Source organism: Leptodactylus fuscus, chromosome 8, assembly GCF_031893055.1.
Source record: "Leptodactylus fuscus isolate aLepFus1 chromosome 8, aLepFus1.hap2, whole genome shotgun sequence".
Taxonomy (NCBI): Eukaryota; Metazoa; Chordata; class Amphibia; order Anura; family Leptodactylidae; genus Leptodactylus; species Leptodactylus fuscus.
The window spans coordinates 78,356,729-78,375,774 of NC_134272.1; the positions used below are offsets into that span (position 1 = coordinate 78,356,729).

The following is a 19,046-nucleotide window of genomic DNA, read 5'->3' on the forward strand; positions in this document are numbered from 1 at the left end:
TATACTAAAACCATTGTGTGGGAGAAAAACCAAGCATACCAGCAAACCTCCGTTTTTCCACTACGAGTCTCCGACTTGGCAGAAGTCGCAGTTTGTTTTCTTAGCGCTGCCGGCTAAAACAAATTCAGAAGACTGCAAATCATTCTGCTGCCACAATGCACAATGGGGTTCGGGGAGAATCTGTCCGCTGAGAAGCTTGGACTCTGGAGTAGTGAGCGGGAACAGACGGGACATTATTAGATCAGGTGCAGCTCAGCACAGATCCCCATAGTTATAATGGGCCGATATAAATTATCCAAGAACATGGCGAACTATTTGTACAAGAGAAGGGCTATTAAGTAGGACTCCGAAACTGATGCAACCACTGCTCTCTACATGGGCACGACTCTTAGTGGTTCACATGTATACACATTTTATGGTAACTATACACCAAAGGAATATAATACACATATATAATTATATATATATATATATATATATATATATATATATATATATATATATATATATATATATATACACACACACACACACAATCCAGTCTGTTAGCAACTTGTATGGATGGAAAATGTCCTTTTACTGGAAAAAGCAGTACACCACGTATCGGTCCACACTGGGACCTTTCTCAATTGCGGACAATTATAGACCCACAAAATAGGATTGTGCAATTCGGGTTTTTGGTATAATTTTGAACAATTAACGTTCACCATTTACATCACACAGATCTGTTTTATAGTGACCGTGCAATGTTATTATAGGCTGTAATAATATCACATCTCTGCTATAAAACAGATACTGTTGTATACTGTTATATAATGTGTGATATAAATAGTGAAGGGACCCCACACAGTACAAACTGCTCCACAGAGGCCCCCACACAATGAATTCTGCTCCACAGTGGCCCCCATACAGTCCAATCTGCTCCACTGTGACCCCCATACAGTCTAATCTGCGTTACAGTGGCCCCCACACAGTACAATCTGCTCCACAGTGGCCCCCACACAGTATATTCTGCGGCAAAGTGGCCCCCACACAGTACAATTTGCTCCAAAGTGGTCCACACACAGCATAATCTGTTCCACAGATGGGTGCCCACAGAGAGGACTGAGTGCCACCTTTGCCATAGGTTCGCCATTATGGCCCTAGGTTAATATGGTGATATTTTTGATTCTATCTTCACCACAAATAGAATAAAACCACTTTTTCTACGATGCTTATGACATAAGCCGCAGAATAACAACATTACCCTGGAGAAGTAATGAGGCCCTATGCGGAGATGCCAGGTCTGCACCGGCCGCAGAAGACGTGACGTCAGCCCATATAAATCTCTGAGACACAAGAACCCCATGAGTCTGACCGCTGCACATATCAGACTGCCCATCCTCGCTGATGGCAGGCAATCGCCATGATGACCTCTAACTACAAAGCTCATAGCATAAAGGCCACAACTCTATCTATTCTATGACTTGCGGGGCTGCGCCAATATCGAAAAAATAACCAGGGATCATCTGCACGTCTACTCCGCGTTCATGAACAGCAGAATGATAAAGCACAAAGAAAACAATATAAAACACCACCACATATGATACAACCCATAAAAGATCCATAAAAGCCAAATTACATTACAGAGTGTGATCTTATCCTTAACCGCCTGCCGAGGATACGAGACTGATGGATAGATCAGACATCCACTTACTGATGTGGCAAAGCTTAACTTGAAACTTATAACTTGCTGCAGTCACGGAAAGAGTCAAGTTAAAGATTGCTGATATCATTCCAGCCCCATGGAAGTTGGCAGAGGTGTAACCTTTGAACAAACAAATAATAAGACGCGTTCCTGTCCCTGGCATTCTGTTGTGCACCATCTGTGTCCATTAAGTTCTGTGCCATGTCTTGGACAACAGAAGTCCTGTGGCCACGTGACCACCGAATCCAGTTATTGGCCTCAAGATTGCTGGTAAGGAAGCAGTGACCTATGTGAGTGACATCGCTGGTCCCCCTTTGGTCACAGAGGACTTTTGTTGGCTTTAGCATTGATATCCATACTTTAATGCCTTAAATAGACAAGGGTGTGTGTCTCCAAATCACGTCCAAGCCACTGAATTTACCCCAGGTACACTCCAACCAAGGTGTAGACACGTCTCAAAGATGATCAGGAGAAATGGGAAACTAAATACCAATAGCCGTAGCAAAGAGTCTGACAACTGATGCAAAATCTGATACTGACAACCTATTCATCATCAGACAATCCCTTTAAGAAGAGCTCGTCTACCAGGTTAACCCGATCTTGTGCATGAATGGCTGCAGAAATCTGCTATTCACAAGTCTAGAAAATCTGGAGAATAGGCAAAGTAAAGGGTGTCAGAGGAAAATACTGGTTGTCAAACAGAGAAAGAAGGAAGACTCAAAAACTCTTCTATTTACAGTAGACAATTTTTGTAGGAGGAAACGCTCTTAGTCATATCCTGTCTTATCTACGAGTATTAACCCTTCACTTCTCAGTCAGGATTACTTGTAACACCTTAAACAGAACAGCACGGTGATAAGCCGACCATAAGGTCCTAACCAGCTGTAAACACGGGATTTTTGCTAAAGTAATAAAAATATTGGATTTTCTTGTGCAGGTTATCAGGGCTCCACATCGATCACAATGGTTCTCTTATAAGGCCTGTCCAAATTGGAAAACCTTTATTACCGTATATGGACTACCCCATGTACACAGACAATGTGCAATGCTTCATTTTCCCTGTGATGGCACTGTAGGGAACGGAACACTTACTGACTGGTTTATGCTGATCTCTGGGGGTGCCATTAGCAGCATTTTATGGCCAACTTCAGTCAAAAGACCGGATAAGGACTCCAGAAGATTGTGTCAAAGGAAAACAGCGAGGAGGTTACAACCCAAAAATCTATAATAACTCATATATACTCTAGTATAAGCAGAGTTTTTCAGCGCAGTTTTGTGCTGAAAAAGCCCCACTCGGCTTATACTCGAGTGAACCAAAAAAAAAAATTTTTTTTTTTTTTTGAGGTCTATGACCAGCCACAATAGTAATGTATAGGATCTCCCATAAAATAGTGGAAAGAAAAAAAGTTTAAAAAAAAAAATATAATAAAAAATAAAATAAAAGTTGTAAAGCCCTCCTTTCCCTAGAATACATATAAAAGTAGAAAATGACTGTGAAACAAAAACACATTAGGTGTCCCTGTGTCTGACAGTGCCCGGTCTACTGAATATAGGGGATCTGCAGTGCTCCTGTTCCGTCAGGAAGGGGTTAATAGGAGCACTGCAGATACCCTATATTCAGCCAGCCTGAATTCCAAGTGGGGGGGGGGGGGAAACCCAGTCCTCAAGCTCAGGGAAGGGGCAGACAGACAACCAAAACACCCCCTCTCCTTCCCCAGCAACTACTGCACCCAAAACTCTTTTAATTTTTGAAATTTTCCAGTAGCTGCTGCATTTCCCTCCCTCGGCTTATACTCGAGTCAATAAGTTTTACCAGTTTTTTGTGGTAAAATTAGGGGACTCGGCTTATATTATATATACGGTAGCAAATAAAAATACAACTTGTCGTGCAAAAAATAAGTCATCAAGGGGCCACACGGTGGCTCAGTGGTTAGCACTGCAGCCTTGCAGTGCTGGAGTCCTGGTGTTCAAATCCCGCCATGGGCAAAAAAAACCCATCTGCAAGGAGTTTGTATGTTCTCCCCGTGTTTGCATGGATTTCCATCCCATATTCCAAAAAAAGACATACTGATAGGGAAAAATGTACATTGTGAGCTCTATGTGGGGCTCACAATCTACATTTAAAAAAATAAAATAAAATAAGTCATCAGAAAAAAAAGGTATGGATTGTGGAAGTCAGGGAGGGACAATATACAAAAAGTCTCTAAGTATTAATATACAAACTATCCTGCATCCTTAAAGGGTTAAGACTTGGCCACACCTGAACCGCCAGGGGAAGGGGGGTTAAGAACACATGTATGTTAATAGTCTGAGTGAAGCAATAACATATCCGTTTAGCCTGACAGATCGGTTGTATGGCCTGCGGGTGTAATGTGAAGCAACTCGCTACCCACGGTCGTGACGTCACCGGACAGACAGACAGCGACACGAACCATATAAACAAGACCGCTCAAGAAATGCTCACCTGTTCCTTCACTGATGCCAAAATGTTTGTGGCCGTGGACTCTGGCTCCATGCTTGTGGTGGGGGGAGCATCCTGGGGGGCTTTCGGCAGCCCCTCCTCCATCATGGGAGTCTGCTCAGGAGCTGGCATGGCACCTGGAAACAAAAAGACGACATAAGAAATATAAGAAATCTAAAAGCACATAATAGAAAAAGTTTATCAGGTTACAAAAACTTTCAACTTTTTGATATTTGTCCTATGACACTATTAGCATTAAACGTTGAAAGGTGACGTCAAGACGTTTAACTCTTAGGTTTCTACATCCTTGGAGTCTCCGGCTTTCCAGGATTAGGGCGCACTTTGTGCAGGGCGTTGTCTGCGTGTAAACTAGACCTGACTTTGCTTTGAACATTTCCGTTGGGTGTTCGGACTCGTCCTTTCATTTACACAACAAGGAGAATAATCAGCTGAACGAGAAGAAGCAGCAGCTAGTAACATAAGCGCCAAACCCCACCGCCATTATCTGCTGGAGCTGATGTGAATGTCGCTGTGGACAGCCCGGCCTGCACACAGGATTGAGCAAGACCGGGTGATGACAGGGTTAGTATTTGGTGGTCGGTGACCTCATCATAAGCTTGTCCATGCCTGACACATCCAAAGCCACCAAGTGCTCAGGATCTGGCTCATCTTACACACAGATTCATAGGACACCCACGTGCGAGGGTTGTGAAATACGGCAGTTTACATTACTCCCATAGAGGTGAATGGAAGCCAGCGCCATATATAATGAGGTCACCTATGCAACAAGGGAACCACCAGAGGTGACCTATGTCCAAACACGCGATCTTGGTAATACCTCTTTAAGGGCCAATTTCATGCTCAGTCCCAGAAAAAGGCTGAATGTTATGTGCTGTTTGTAAATGTGCAGGATTGTGGTAGAGCCCGGGCTCAAAAGAGTAAGAGTATGATGTCACGGCGTGCCCTGTCCCCCTCCCCTGGTGAATCAGAGTTTTTCCTGCCCCTCCACATTGACATTAGTGTTCCACCCCTACAATGTGACGTCACAGCGTCTCCTGCCCTCAGCACCGTGACGTCACAGCAGCTCCTGCCCTCTGCACCGTGACGTCACAGCGTCTCCTGCCCTCAGCACCGTGACGTCACAGCGTCTCCTGCCCTCAGCACCGTGACGTCACAGCGTCTCCTGCCCTCAACACCGTGACGTCACAGCGTCTCCTGCCCTCAGCACCGTGACGTCACAGCGTCTCCTGCCCCCTGCACCGTGACGTCACAGCATCTACTGCCCTCTGCACCGTGACATCACAGCAGCTCCTGCCCTCTGCACCATGACATCACAGCAGCTCCTGCCCTCTGCACCGTGATGTCACAATATTGCCTGCCCTCTGCACCGTGATATCTGCCTTGTGACCCCACAGCATCTCCTGCTCTCTACACCGTGACATCACAGCAGCTCCTGCCCTCTGCACCGTCACAGCATCTCCTGCCCTCTGCACCGTGACATCTGCCTTGTGACCCCACAGCATCTCCTGCTCTCTACACCGTGACATCACAGCATCTCCTGCCCTCTGCACCGTGACATCTGCCTTGTGACCCCACAGCATCTTCTGCCCTCTGCACCTTGACATCTATCTCCTGTACCCTCCACTATAACGTCACTTTGTCTCTATCCCTCCGCACTGTGACATCACTTTGTGCATTACCGATGTTCTGTGATTATAAATGTCTTGTCACCGCGTTCTGCATGTTCAGGGCTGTTGTCACCTAATACAAGATGGGCAGCATTCCCCCAAATACGGGCACCAGTGCCATAATTATAATTTCGGGGGCCTTGTTATGCCTGGGAACCTCAAACAACTTCTTGCAAACTAATCTAATAAAACACAACAGGAGATCAGTGAACAGGTCACCCTACAGAAATTAAACATGGAGTTCTGAATACATCATCATTAACGGCGTTCATTGTAACTCGCAACCGCGAAAACGCTGCACAGAAAAGTGCGCAAATAAATAAAGCGTGAGCGGCACTTGCCTGGCTGCACCTCTAATGAACCCAGATTGTTCAGTGGTTATATGGATAGCGCACAAGCCTGCAGCCCTCCTCACACACAGCCGGGCGCCCCCTCCCCACAAGCTCGACAGCGCCAATTAAAGGAGTTATTCAACTGATTAATCTGACAAATCACAAGCTATTATTTTTAATACACAGAAACATTCGCCTTATCCGGCTCCTCCAGTGACTCTGATTTTTTATGGTAATTGGCAGAAACACTTACTTAAACTAGCAAATCCGTCCCATCGGAAGAGCCGTAAATCTATGGATGGAAGGATCTTAATGCGCCATTATGAAATACGTAATATCTCCGTACAAAGACCTATGAAAAGAGCCCACTGGGAATATTTATAGACTGTATATATATATTTGTCCCATTAAGGAAATTACTTAAAAATCTAATTACAGCTTTCCATGTTTCCATAGCAGCAGGAGATCTACGACCGGTCCTGCGTCTTCGAGAAAAAAAATATAGACAACTTGAAATACCGTAAATCTTCAGATATTTTAAAGGGGTATTCCAGTAAGAGACGCTACTCCCTAGCCAAAGCCCTAACTTGTCGTTTGTTGGAGGGTCCCCCCGATCATGAGGATTGGAGTACAGACCACCTCTCTATTTGGTTCAGTAGGAACCCCAGGATTTGGCTGTACTTCTGCTACCTGTACACCCACCGCAGATTAAAAAGCTGGTATTTGCTACAAGATGGCGTAAATTCCAGTGCAGGCGCATGTTCCCGGAGCGGGGGCATCTCCTCAAACGATGCAAGGGATATGAAAACATTATATTAGATTTACAGTCTATTGGTTCTGATCTGATGATAGACAAAAATGCAGCTGATGAGAACCTGGTTTATACAGATCAGTTAAAAAATAAAAAAAATTGCAAAGTTAAAAACTTGAAACAACTGGAAACAATTTATCATGTGAAAAAAAACCCCAAAAACACAAAACACCACCCCCAAAATAAAACAGATTTCCCAATAGACAGATACCGGTACTTACAATACTGACGGCATTCATGAGAACGTTTACACCAATACGCTGATTTCAGACCAAAAATAAGGCACTGAAGGGTGACTTGCACTTTTAACCACAAGAGGAAACCACAAGACCCACACACAGGGTCACGATGGGAAAATACTTCACGGCTCGAATTATTGACTAAAAACAAAAACAATGACCCGCTCCGAGGTTACGTAATAAGCCAAAAATAGGGGAGAAGTGACCAAAAAAAGATGATGAAAAAAAAACAATTAAGGAACTGGAGTCATTGCAAATCTTCTTCCCACGCTATATTTTATCCAGTGCAAAAAGGAAGGGAACTATTCTAAGATAAGATAATCCTTTAATAGTCCCACAGTCTATCGCTTAATACAGTATAAAAATTGTGACCAAGGGGCCACACGCTGGCTCAGTGGTTAGCACTGCAGCCTTGCAGCGCTGGGTCCTGGTGTTCAAATCCCGCCAAGGGCATAAAACCATCTGCAAGGAGTTTGTATGTTCTCCCTGTATTTGCATGGATTTCCATCCCATATTCCAAAAAAAGACACACTGATAGGGAAAAATGTACATTGTGAGCTCTATGTGGGGCTCACAATCTACATTTAAAAAAAAAAATAAAAAATTGTGACCATGCCCAGGTCAGTCCTTAGCGTGGGCGTCTTATGGTTAATGAGTGTGTCACCCGAAAATTAAGTTTTTATGTGAAACATTTTGATGAGTTTTTGAAAAAATTTCTATTTAATCTACATTTAAAAAAAAAAAAAAAAAGTCCAAAAAAGTCTGCAGTTCTGAAAACTGGGCTATAGAATATGCTGAGACTTCTTATTTACTATAGGAGATTTCTTTGCAGCAGTGACCTCACTTACAGCACGCTGATGATCACAGCGATCAGTTCTATGTAGATAAGACACAGAATCCAGCGGTCACATTAGGAGATGTCACATCTTATCTCCTCCCCTCTCTGCACAGATCACATAGCAGGCCTAGGAAAATCTCCCATATAAGTCAATAGGGTCTGCTCCGGACCATTGTGTCCATGGTCCATCTCCAGCAGACAGTCAAACTATTTTAGGGCTTAGTGGCAAGAGTTGGATTTTTAGTATTTTTTAAATATCGGTAACAATATGGAAAAAAAAAAAATATATATATATATATATATATATATATATATATATATATATATATATATATATGCGCGATTTAAACAATTAGGTTATTTTCTGGCGACACTTCCCCTTTAAGGGTTTATTGGCACATGGTAAATTTGTTGTAACGTCAGAAATTGACGTGATGGGTTTCCATGGATACCTCCTATACATTTTTCCCTGCACAATGTTAGTAAATAAGCCTATGTCTATAAGAGGCGTTGCAGCAGGCTCGGTAACATTTGCGCCCGGGCTCTGCTGTGCCCTTTCATGTAGCAGTGCCCAGTAGACCAGAACAACAGGAGAGCAATTAATAGCATTGCAAACAAAGCGGATAATATTGCCTGACCTTTTGTGTCAAGACCAGCCGAATACCGTGTACCTCGGGCTCGGGAACATTGCTAAAGAAATAAATGATGGATTTGTGCTCACTTCCCAAGGTCTTAGCAGCAAACAGGTAAATAAGTTATCATGCAATGATTGGATGTAGACAGGGCTGCAGATGTGTCCTGTATTATCATGTACAATGGGAACCGAAGGCCATACAAGAAATATTAAAAACTGAGCAGACATGACGTATTATCGGTCTACGTAGTACAGTCCACTTAACCGAGCAAGCAGAGGCTCAGAGCAAGAAAGCAATTACATCTCCACCAATGGCGCAAGACTGGAGAGCAGACATGAGGCCGGTAAACTTCAATACTAACTAATGGCCTAAAATACAAAATGATACAAATTGTCTTACTTACAAATTCGAATGTTTTGAGTTTACAGCCCCTTCGCAAGCCTAAGTGCCTCCATGGTTATAGACTACAAACAAACTGTTTGTGTAGTTTGATAATGTATACATATTATTCGGCACTGTAGCTACCCCTTGTTAGAACTAGGGCACATTACAGGCCATTGAGGAGCATATTGTGCTTTATGATGGTGGTGATGTATCCAATTCCCTTTGGGACCCCCATCAATTCCTGAGAATGGAATCCTTTCCACGGTACCTGGTGAACTGCTGACCAGCTCCATTCATATGTATGAAGTAATGGAAACCCTGATGTTGTACTGCGGGCTCCTTCACAGTCTACGCTGCACAGCAGTGATCCTGGCGATTGGACTGTGCAGCTAAAGTATCAGACTGGCTGCAGAGCTAGGTTCTTTATTCTCAGGATTGTGAGGCGGCGAGACTAACTGATTATAAATGGATTCTATATACTAAGGCTAGGATACAGATAGGTTACTAGTAGGAGTCGCACATCCAGCACCCTCATTTGACTAATTATTCTAAGCAGCTGTTCAGCAAAGAAAGAAGCAGACAGCGCTGTCCTATGTGTAGTGGCGGAACTGAGTCTCTGCAGTGAACATTCCATTCAAATGAATAGGAGCTGATCTGCAGTACCTGTTCTGACCACTACACAGAGAACAGAGCTGTTCAGTTCCTGCTCCATTTTCTATATACGAACTACTGAGAACAGCCGATCAATACAGGCGTTGGATGCCAGACCCTTGCAGATATGATGTTGCCTTATTCTTAGGATGGGTCATCAATAGTGCTAGTCCATAAAACATTGCTGTGGATTCACAGTCCGAGTCTGGACCAATTTTCGGTGCAGTGGAAAAACACAAAAGGTTACTACCACTTCAAAATAACATGGTAATGTTTAATATTATACCATTAGAATGAGTAATATCCTATTAGATACATATTTACTTTCATAGGAATGAATTTATAGATATTTAGTGAATTAGAAGATTTTTACAACTTCTTCTTAACCATGAACAGCTATTTATGAAAGAGTCGGAGTCAGGCTACGGAACAATAGAAGAGTTTGAGTTGGTGGTTTGGCCTATGGACTCTACAGGCCTGCAACCCTTTAGGCCACTTTACAGAAAAGGAGCTTTTTTGTTGCAGATTTTGCTGCAGTTTTTTGAGTCAAAGCCAGAAGTGGATTGAGCAGAGAGGAGAAATACAAGGGGAGTATAAGGCCGGGTTCACACGATGTATTATGGCACGTAATGTGGTAAGTAGACAGCGCGGGAGCTTTTGCGGGCCGTATACACTCCCATTGTTTTCAATTGGAGCTGGTACCGTATACATGGTGCTATTTTGCGGCCGCTGCAAAATCACAGCCGCAAAATAGCGCCGCGTATACGGTACCAGCTCCCATTGAAAACAATGGGAGCGTATACGGCCCGCAAAAGCTCACACGCCGTCTACGTTCCACATTACGTGCCATAATACATCGTGTGAACCCGGCCTAAGAGGGGAGTCTAAGAACTTCCAATATTTCCCATTCCATTTGTGGTCGTCTTAGCTTTGGCTCAAAAAAAAAACGCAGCAATATCTACAATCTCAAAGCTGCGTTTCTGCAATGCGGGGTCTCCGTCTTATTGTAATGTTGCTTTGTACACTCACCGGCCACTTTATTAGGTACACCTGTCCAACTGCTCGTTAACACTTAATTTCTAATCAGCCAATCACATGGCGGCAACTCAGTGCATTTAGGCATGTAGACATGGTCAAGACAATCTCCTGCAGTTCAAACCGAGCATCAGTATGGGGAAGAAAGGTGATTTGAGTGCCTTTGAACGTGGCATGGTTGTTGGTGCCAGAAGGGCTGGTCTGAGTATTTCAGAAACTGCTGATCTACTGGGATTTTCACGCACAACCATCTCTAGGGTTTACAGAGAATGGTCCGAAAAAGAAAAAACATCCAGTGAGCGGCAGTTCTGTGGGTGGAAATGCGTTGTTGATGCCAGAGGAGAATGGCCAGACTGGTTCGAGCTGATAGAAAGGCAACAGTGACTCAAATAGCCACCCGTTACAACCAAGGTAGCCAGAAGAGCATCTCTGAACGCCGCAAAGTACGTCCAACTTTGAGGCAGATGGGCTACAGCAGCAGAAGACCACACCGGGTGCCACTCCTTTCAGCTAAGAACAGGAAACTGAGGCTACAATTTGCACAAGCTCATCGAATTTGGACAATTGAAGATTGGAAAAACGTTGCCTGGTCTGATGAGTCTCGATTTCTGCTGCGACATTCGGATGGTAGGGTCAGAATTTGGCGTCAACAACATGAAAGCATGGATCCATCCTGCCTTGTATCAACGGTTCAGGCTGGTGGTGGTGGTGTCATGGTGTGGGGAATATTTTCTTGGCACTCTTTGGGCCCCTTGGTACCAATTGAGCATCGTTGCAACGCCAAAGCCTACCTGAGTATTGTTGCTGACCATGTCCATCCCTTTATGACCACAATGTACCCAACATCTGATGGCTACTTTCAGCAGGATAATGCGCCATGTCATAAAGCTGGAATCATCTCAGACTGGTTTCTTGAACATGACAATGAGTTCACTGTACTCCAATGGCCTCCACAGTCACCAGATCTCAATCCAATAGAGCATCTTTGGGATGTGGTGGAACGGGAGATTCGCATCATGGATGTGCAGCCGACAAATCTGCGGCAACTGTGTGATGCCATCATGTCAATATGGACCAAAATCTCTGAGGAATGCTTCCAGCACCTTGTTGAATCTATGCCACGAAGAATTGAGGCAGTTCTGAAGGCAAAAGGGGGTCCAACCCGTTACTAGCATGGTGTACCTAATAAAGTGGCCGGTGAGTGTATTTCATAATGAATGTAACGTAGTAAAATCTAAGAATTTGTCATTCATCACCAAGTTGTTTAAAGCCAATACGACAAGTTCTGCATTAAAGCAAGTGGTGAATTTATCAATGTGAGCCCTACAAAACCAAAGGTGCGGAAACCTCGGAGGCGCAGCAGACGGCGTACAGACAGACAGCAGATGTTTAGGCTCCCACATGTTAACCACTGTGACAAAACCAAACACTAAACATCCTGAAACTAGAGAGCGATGGCTGCGATATTTCAGATTCCTCAGGTTAAGTAGGAGGCCATCACTCCTGATGGAACACAAGCACCTGTAATATGCGATGAAGCTGAACCAGTATGGCGGCACCACTTATGGTCCTTCTTGTCTCCAGCTCCACCATAAACATGCACACGTGGCTGAGGGTGTTTATTTCAACTAAATGAACATTAAAGGGGTATTCCCATAACTCTTGTTCTGGAGCCTACAGGACTCTGTGCTCTCTTCACTTCCTGGATTTCTCGGCACATTGGTGGGCGGAGTTTTCCGGTTTCACTTACTCTGCTATCTGCTATGTTTGCAGTCAGTAATGAGGGATTGGTTGTAAATGCATTACCACAGTATAAAGCTGATGTGGAAACTGATGTAGCAGAGCTGGACTTGAGTCAGCTTGCATTACATACAGAGGTACTGGACTCCTTATCTCAGCCCTTATCAGCCAAATTCAATGAAACCGGCTGATAAGTGGAAAAGCTGAAGATAGACAGCACAGTAATCTGGGAGCTCTCACCCCCCCCCCCATCTGAGGCTCTCCATTGCTTGTCAGCCCCCCCCCCCCATTGTTGACGCAGTGTCAACAATGAAGTGAATAAATTAAGATAGCGGCCAAACAAAGCAGTTTTGATAAAGCAATGTATTTAGGAAAAGTCTTAAATCCACATAAACTAGCAGTGTAGATAGGATGCTTTTCATGGGACAACCCCTTTAAATCTCCCTATGGTCAACATCTGTCATTGTTGGACAGCCTAAAGCCCATGATATATGACAACAATGGTGTGTATGGTCAGATTTGGCTGCTGAACTGGACAGGAAAGATAAATCTATGTAATATTGTACTAAAGTCGCATGGATAACTAGGAGAGGAGGGAAGGGATGGAGCGATTTGGGGCTAGGTATCGGTTCTGATGACATAACCTAGGGTTGGAATCGGCCCCCTGGGGTCGCTGCCTGAAGCCCTTATGTTACCGACCTATAGAATGGTAATGGCAAGTTACTGATAAACATCTAGAAGGAATAACTGCACAAACAAGAGTTATAAAAACCCCAATGACATCCATCATCTGATTGGTGCCGTCATCCTCAGCATTGTGGTGTTTTCTTTATCCAAATCTGTTCAGCTATTACACAGATATAAGCCCGTTAAAGGTTGATGCAAATTTGTATCTACTAGCCTAGTGGGCGGTAACCATGTGACTCCTCTGGGGTGGGGCCTCTGTGCTGTAATGTCAGGACTTATATCTGTGGAATGGCTGAACAGCTATGGATAAACAAAACACGAGAATGCTCAAGGTGACAGTGCCGAGCAGAGGATCGATGTCGTTGGGCTATAAAGAGGAATAAGCAGAGATGTCTTACAAATAGGGCAATGTGAGTAGCAGTCACCTCAGACCTGACTGTACCACACTGTGATCGTCAGAAGTGCCAGCAACATGTGTTATGTTTAATCTTCAACCCCTCCGATTCCCAGGCCCGGAGATGAACCTTCATTACAGTACTGAAATCGACTTTTAATGATCCCAGCTAAACTGAAAAAACACGGCGGTGCCAACTTCACTCTGCCATCAATGACAAAAAAAATTAACTAAAAAAAAAAAAAAATTCTCACACTCAAAATAAAAATGAGGAAATTCAACTCTTCCCCTTTATCCTTTTCTCACATAAAATTTCCATTAAAGCTACTCTGAAAAAGCGATTTACTGATCACTGCAGCGAAGATACACAATGCTTAGAGAGAAGCAGAGCTCTGTGATATATAGGGTTATATGATAGAGGAGAGAAGCTGAGCTCTGTGATATATAGGGTTATATGATAGAGGAGAGAAGCTGAGCTCTGTGATATATAGGGTTATATGATAGAGGAGAGAACCTGAGCTCTGTGATATATAGGTTACATGATAGAGGAGAGAAGCTGAGCTCTGTGATATATAGGGTTATATGATAGAAGAGAGAAGCTGAGCTCTGTGTTACATAGGGTTAGAGGAGAGAAGCTGAACATGTAAAATCTGCCTGGTTTTGAATGGGTTAAGGCGATTTGCTTTGTCTTTCTGCAGGTCTGATGATAGGTAGGAGTAATAAAGTAAATCTAGATGTTTACACTGAGACATTCCGCGGAGGGTTCTGTTCCTAGGGCCTGACTGTCTGCGACTACCCTGCACGCCCAGATCACTAGTACAAAAGGTCACAACTCTGCGTTCTGGTGTGAGCCAAAGGGATCCAGATCAGATGAGTAACACGACTGGGTGGGGAACAGACGGGAAGCTGGCAACAAGAAGAAAGAAAATCATTCAATTAAAAAGCATATAAAATAGAAAAAAATATGAGGTTTACGCTGTTGACAGAGTTATTTTAAGGGACCCAAATAAATTAATTTAAAGTGACCCTAACATTTTTTTTTTCCATTTCCAACACCAGTGCAGCTGAATATTGTTATTTGTTTCCTGTTATCGGCGCTTATTGATGGAATAATTGGACAGACATTTCAGGGATTTAGATATTATTGGTGGCGCTCAGATACAGGGCACCCCCGCTGAACAGCAGAACTAGCAGAGTGTATGGAGTCAGAAGCAAGCAGCACTCTCCTCTATAGTGGCCACACAGGGTAGTGCAGCTCAACTCTCGAGTCCCAATATGAGCTGCCTGGTAGCAGAGAGCGGGATAGAACCATCACTGATCTGACCTAAACCTGAGATTGGTGAGAATAGGGAACGTACTCACTCTGGAGTCTCACTACTGGAGAATTATGCGTTGACATGTCAGTTCTGTGATGTGTGAACACAGCCTTAAGAATAATAAAGAACTCAAGCTGATAAAATCAATAAAGATTATTATATCTGCGTGGAGATAAAGCTCAGACAACACTTGAGATTTCGAGTCCTCCATAAACGGCTCCCGCTCTTTCCTAGAAAGACGAGTTATTCTGCGCCGATATGAATGGATTTACCATAACATCTATTGTTTGCAGAGCGAGCCATTATCCAGATCCAACGCCGGAGCGAAGCGGCTCACTACAATTATACGTCACATAGTCATTACCGTGATCATCTCACCACACATATAGCGCAGCCTTCAAATGTCACGTCAATGCTACATTACAAGAAAGAAAAGAAAGAACCATCAACTCCATAACGGAGGAAAAGAGAACAATCCCAGCCAAGGAAAAGAAGTCAGAGATAGCCGTATAAAATATAATAAGGTAGGGAGTGTTATAGGATACTGACAGTCTGAACAGGGGTGTAACAAGTAACCATAAGGGAATCATAGCAAAACATGGCCGCCTCCAACATGGCCACCAATAGAAGCAAGGTCTGAGTATGAAAAGTTTAGGATTATTTTGGTCTTAGTAACGTACAGTGATGTCACAGTACAGAGATAATACACACAGTGATGTCACAGTACAGGATAATACACACAGTGATGTCACAGTACAGGGATAATACACAGTGATGTCACAGTACAGGATAATACACACAGTGATGTCACAGTACAGGATAATATAGAGCTGTGCAGTATGGAGTCATCACACAGCACCTAAAGGATCCTGTGTGTGCTTAGTGGACACTTCAATGGGCCTCCAATTTTACATTGGGAGGAAATAAGATGACGGTATAGATAAGAATACAACGCCTAGTTTAGGGACTGTATGTGCCTCTAATGGACACTGTAACATAGATCTCAGCACAGCCTCACACTAGGCTTAGTTCATTCCCCAACAGGCACAAGATGCTCCAGAATTAAAGGGATCGTGCTGTTAAGGACACTTATTCTCTATACATAGGATTGAGAATTCATGTCCAATCACTGGGAATAAGATTCTTTAAAACAACCCCTTTAGACACTTATTGTCTCTCTGATTCATTCTCGCCTTGACTACTGTAACTCCTTACTAATCGGTCTTCCCCTCACTAAACTCTCCCCTCTACAATCTATTCTGAATGCAGCGGCCAGGCTCATCCATCAGGCTAGACGCTACAGCAATGCCTCGGGTCTGTGCCAGTCTGTGCCATTGGCTGCCTATTCATTATAGAATAAAATATAAAGTTATCCCCCTCATCCACAAGGCTCTCCATAATGCTGCACCTCCCTACATTTCCTCCCTCATCTCTGTCTACCGCCCAACCAGTGTTCTCCGTTCACTCAATGACCTAAGACTTACATCCTCTATTATCAGAACCTCCCACGCTCGTATACAAGACTTCTCCCGAGCTGCACCACTTCTCTGGAATGCTCTACCTCTGACAATCAGATTAACTCCCAATTTCTACAGTTTCAAACGCAAACTAAAGACACATCTTTTCAGACAGGCCTATCACAATTTCTAACGTAAACCCTTCTGTACTACCCTGTTTCCCTGAAAATAAGACATCCCCCAAAAGTAAGGCATGGGGGAGGTTTTGTTAAATTGCCTAATATAAGGCACCCCCCGAAAATAAGACATCCCCAAAAACACTGCAGTCGGCAGAACACTGTGCACGATGTTCCGTGTGCACGGGTATGCCGGCTGCTGCCTCTGCTGTGATACCACCGTTCCTGCCGCTGTAAGAGGAGCTGGGAAAGCATTGTATGCTGTGGGGAGTCCACTCTCCCAGATCATCCCACAGCAGCCGGATCAGTGGTATCACAGCAGAGGAGGCAGCCAGCTTTCCTGTGCACACGGAGCACAACCACTTCCACCACCGTGACCAACAGCAGCACTAGCGCTGCTATGAAGATGGGGAAGGTAACTAGCATACCTCCCCCCACCACCACCGGCAGTCATGCTGGCACTCCGTTAAGGAAGCGCTGGCATGACTGCCGATTGTCCCCCGCTCCATAAGACATCCCCCGAAAATAAGACAGGTCATATATTTCCGAAGAGAATTTAATATAAGACACTGTCTTATTTTCGGGGAAACAGGGTATAATTAGAATCCCCAAAATTTAACCCTCCTCTCTCCCTGCTCCCACATTACCCCACATGATATGGTACCATCTCAGGCTAACTTTATATGTCCAAGCTCCATCCACATGTTACAGGACACCACTAGTGATGGCGCATAAAGTTTTAAGTTTGTGTAATGACAGTATCCTCTATTACAAAAGTGTCTGACCTCTGTATAAGCAATGCCGCCCCTGCTACCTCGTCTGTCATCCCCTCTACCTCATAGATTGTAAGCTCTTGCGAGCAGGGCCCTCAGTCCCATTGTGTGAAATGACTTTCTTTGTAATGCATCTGTCTGTATTTGAACCCTACAAATTGTACATGGTGGAAGTGGCGTATTTTGAGTGGTTTTTGGTACCAGATTTCTGGTATAACACCCAGTCCCATTTTAAAAAGTGGTGAGTGCGGTATCTGGAACGTGCTATCATGTGCCAAAAATGCACCTAGTTAGGGGGTGTTCACACTACCGTCTGTGTCCAATGCTAATGTCCGCGCAAAATCTTGTGCGGACATTAGCATGAGACACTAGCTGTGTCTGTGACATTTTGCATTGATTTAAATGGACATCGGGTGTGTTCCTTTACTGTCCGTGGGTGTCCTTAACTGTCCGATCCCAAAGATGTCTGACTTTTCAAGCGGACAACAAAAACCTACATGTAGGTTGTGAACGGACAGTTACGGACACCCACGGACAGTAAAAGAACGCACCCAATGTCCATTTAAATCAATGCACGAGATTTTGCGTGGACATTAGCATCAGACACTAGATGTCGGACACCGACGGTAGTGTGAACGCTCCCATAGAAATTCTGCATTAGTGTAGAAATTAACAAAAAAAACACCCCAAAAACACAGCATTTCTGCAACACGTGGCATGTTCCGTGGAAATTTTATTTACCAAGTAAAGAGTAAAAAAAATAAAACAGGTAAACTGGAAATAGATGGAAATAAAACTTAAAGATAAAAAAGATAAAATTGGCAAAAATATTTTAGAAAGGTAAAATAGGGCTTTTCTTTCTTGTGAATTGAATAAAATCTTCTTTTTTTTTTAGCAACAAATGGTTTCCTTAGAAAAAAAAAAAAAAACCTTGAAAAAAAAAAAAAAATTCCAGCCAGATGATAATGGCCATTTTTCGTTGAATAAAGCCATGAACATGTTTTATTCCTGCTTTTAAAGTTCCCCGTACAATGGTGTGAGATAAAAGATGAAAAAATGTCAATGTCTAATATTACAAGGAGTCTGCGAATACGGAGAAAAAAAAAAACAAAACAAGAAAACAAAGCCACAACACGTATTATAGCAAAGTTCAGCGCTCGGGGATCGATAACTTACAATTCTGCCTTTCAATGAAAAAATTTGCTTATTGAGGTTATTACATGTACACAAGCCGAAGAAAAAAGGGAAAGCGATTAATACGTTTCACAATCGCACTATTGAGCGCAACGCGTCATGGCCGATAAATGGAGTCTCAACAATGAACTGCTGAATCGAAGAATTTCCAGTCAATAAAACGTAAAGCATTGTTCGGGCGAAAACCACTGGAAAGTCCAGCAAGAATGGGGTTAAAAGGTCTAGACTAATTACAAAGGAATTCACGGCAACCATGTCTGTCCCATATATATATATATATATATATATATATATATATATATATATATATATACATACATACATACATACACACACACACACACACACACAGTACATATATACACATACACACACACACATATCAAACACACAGTGGAATAGATCCTTTGGGTAAGTTCATACACAGCTGACTGTCCCCAGTGCACACTGTCTTTCAATTTCGACTCTTGCCACTAACCTAAAGTAGTTTGTGACTTCCCTCTCCAGGAGATGGACCATGAGCCATAGACACAATGGTCCGGAGCAGA

The 19,046-nt window shown here is 43.4% G+C and overlaps 1 protein-coding gene across 3 annotated transcripts in view; it reads right to left on the reverse strand.

The window, feature by feature from the left end:
- Positions 1 to 19,046, reverse strand: part of PKP4 (plakophilin 4) — a 176,828-nt gene that overhangs the window by 109,214 nt on the left and 48,568 nt on the right. For all 3 annotated transcript variants that reach the window (XM_075284453.1, XM_075284452.1, XM_075284454.1), the window contains exon 2: positions 4,152 to 4,285. In XM_075284453.1, the coding sequence (XP_075140554.1) occupies positions 4,152 to 4,280 (129 nt within the window). In that variant the 5' untranslated portion in view covers positions 4,281 to 4,285. The remainder of the gene's footprint in view (positions 1 to 4,151; positions 4,286 to 19,046) is intronic.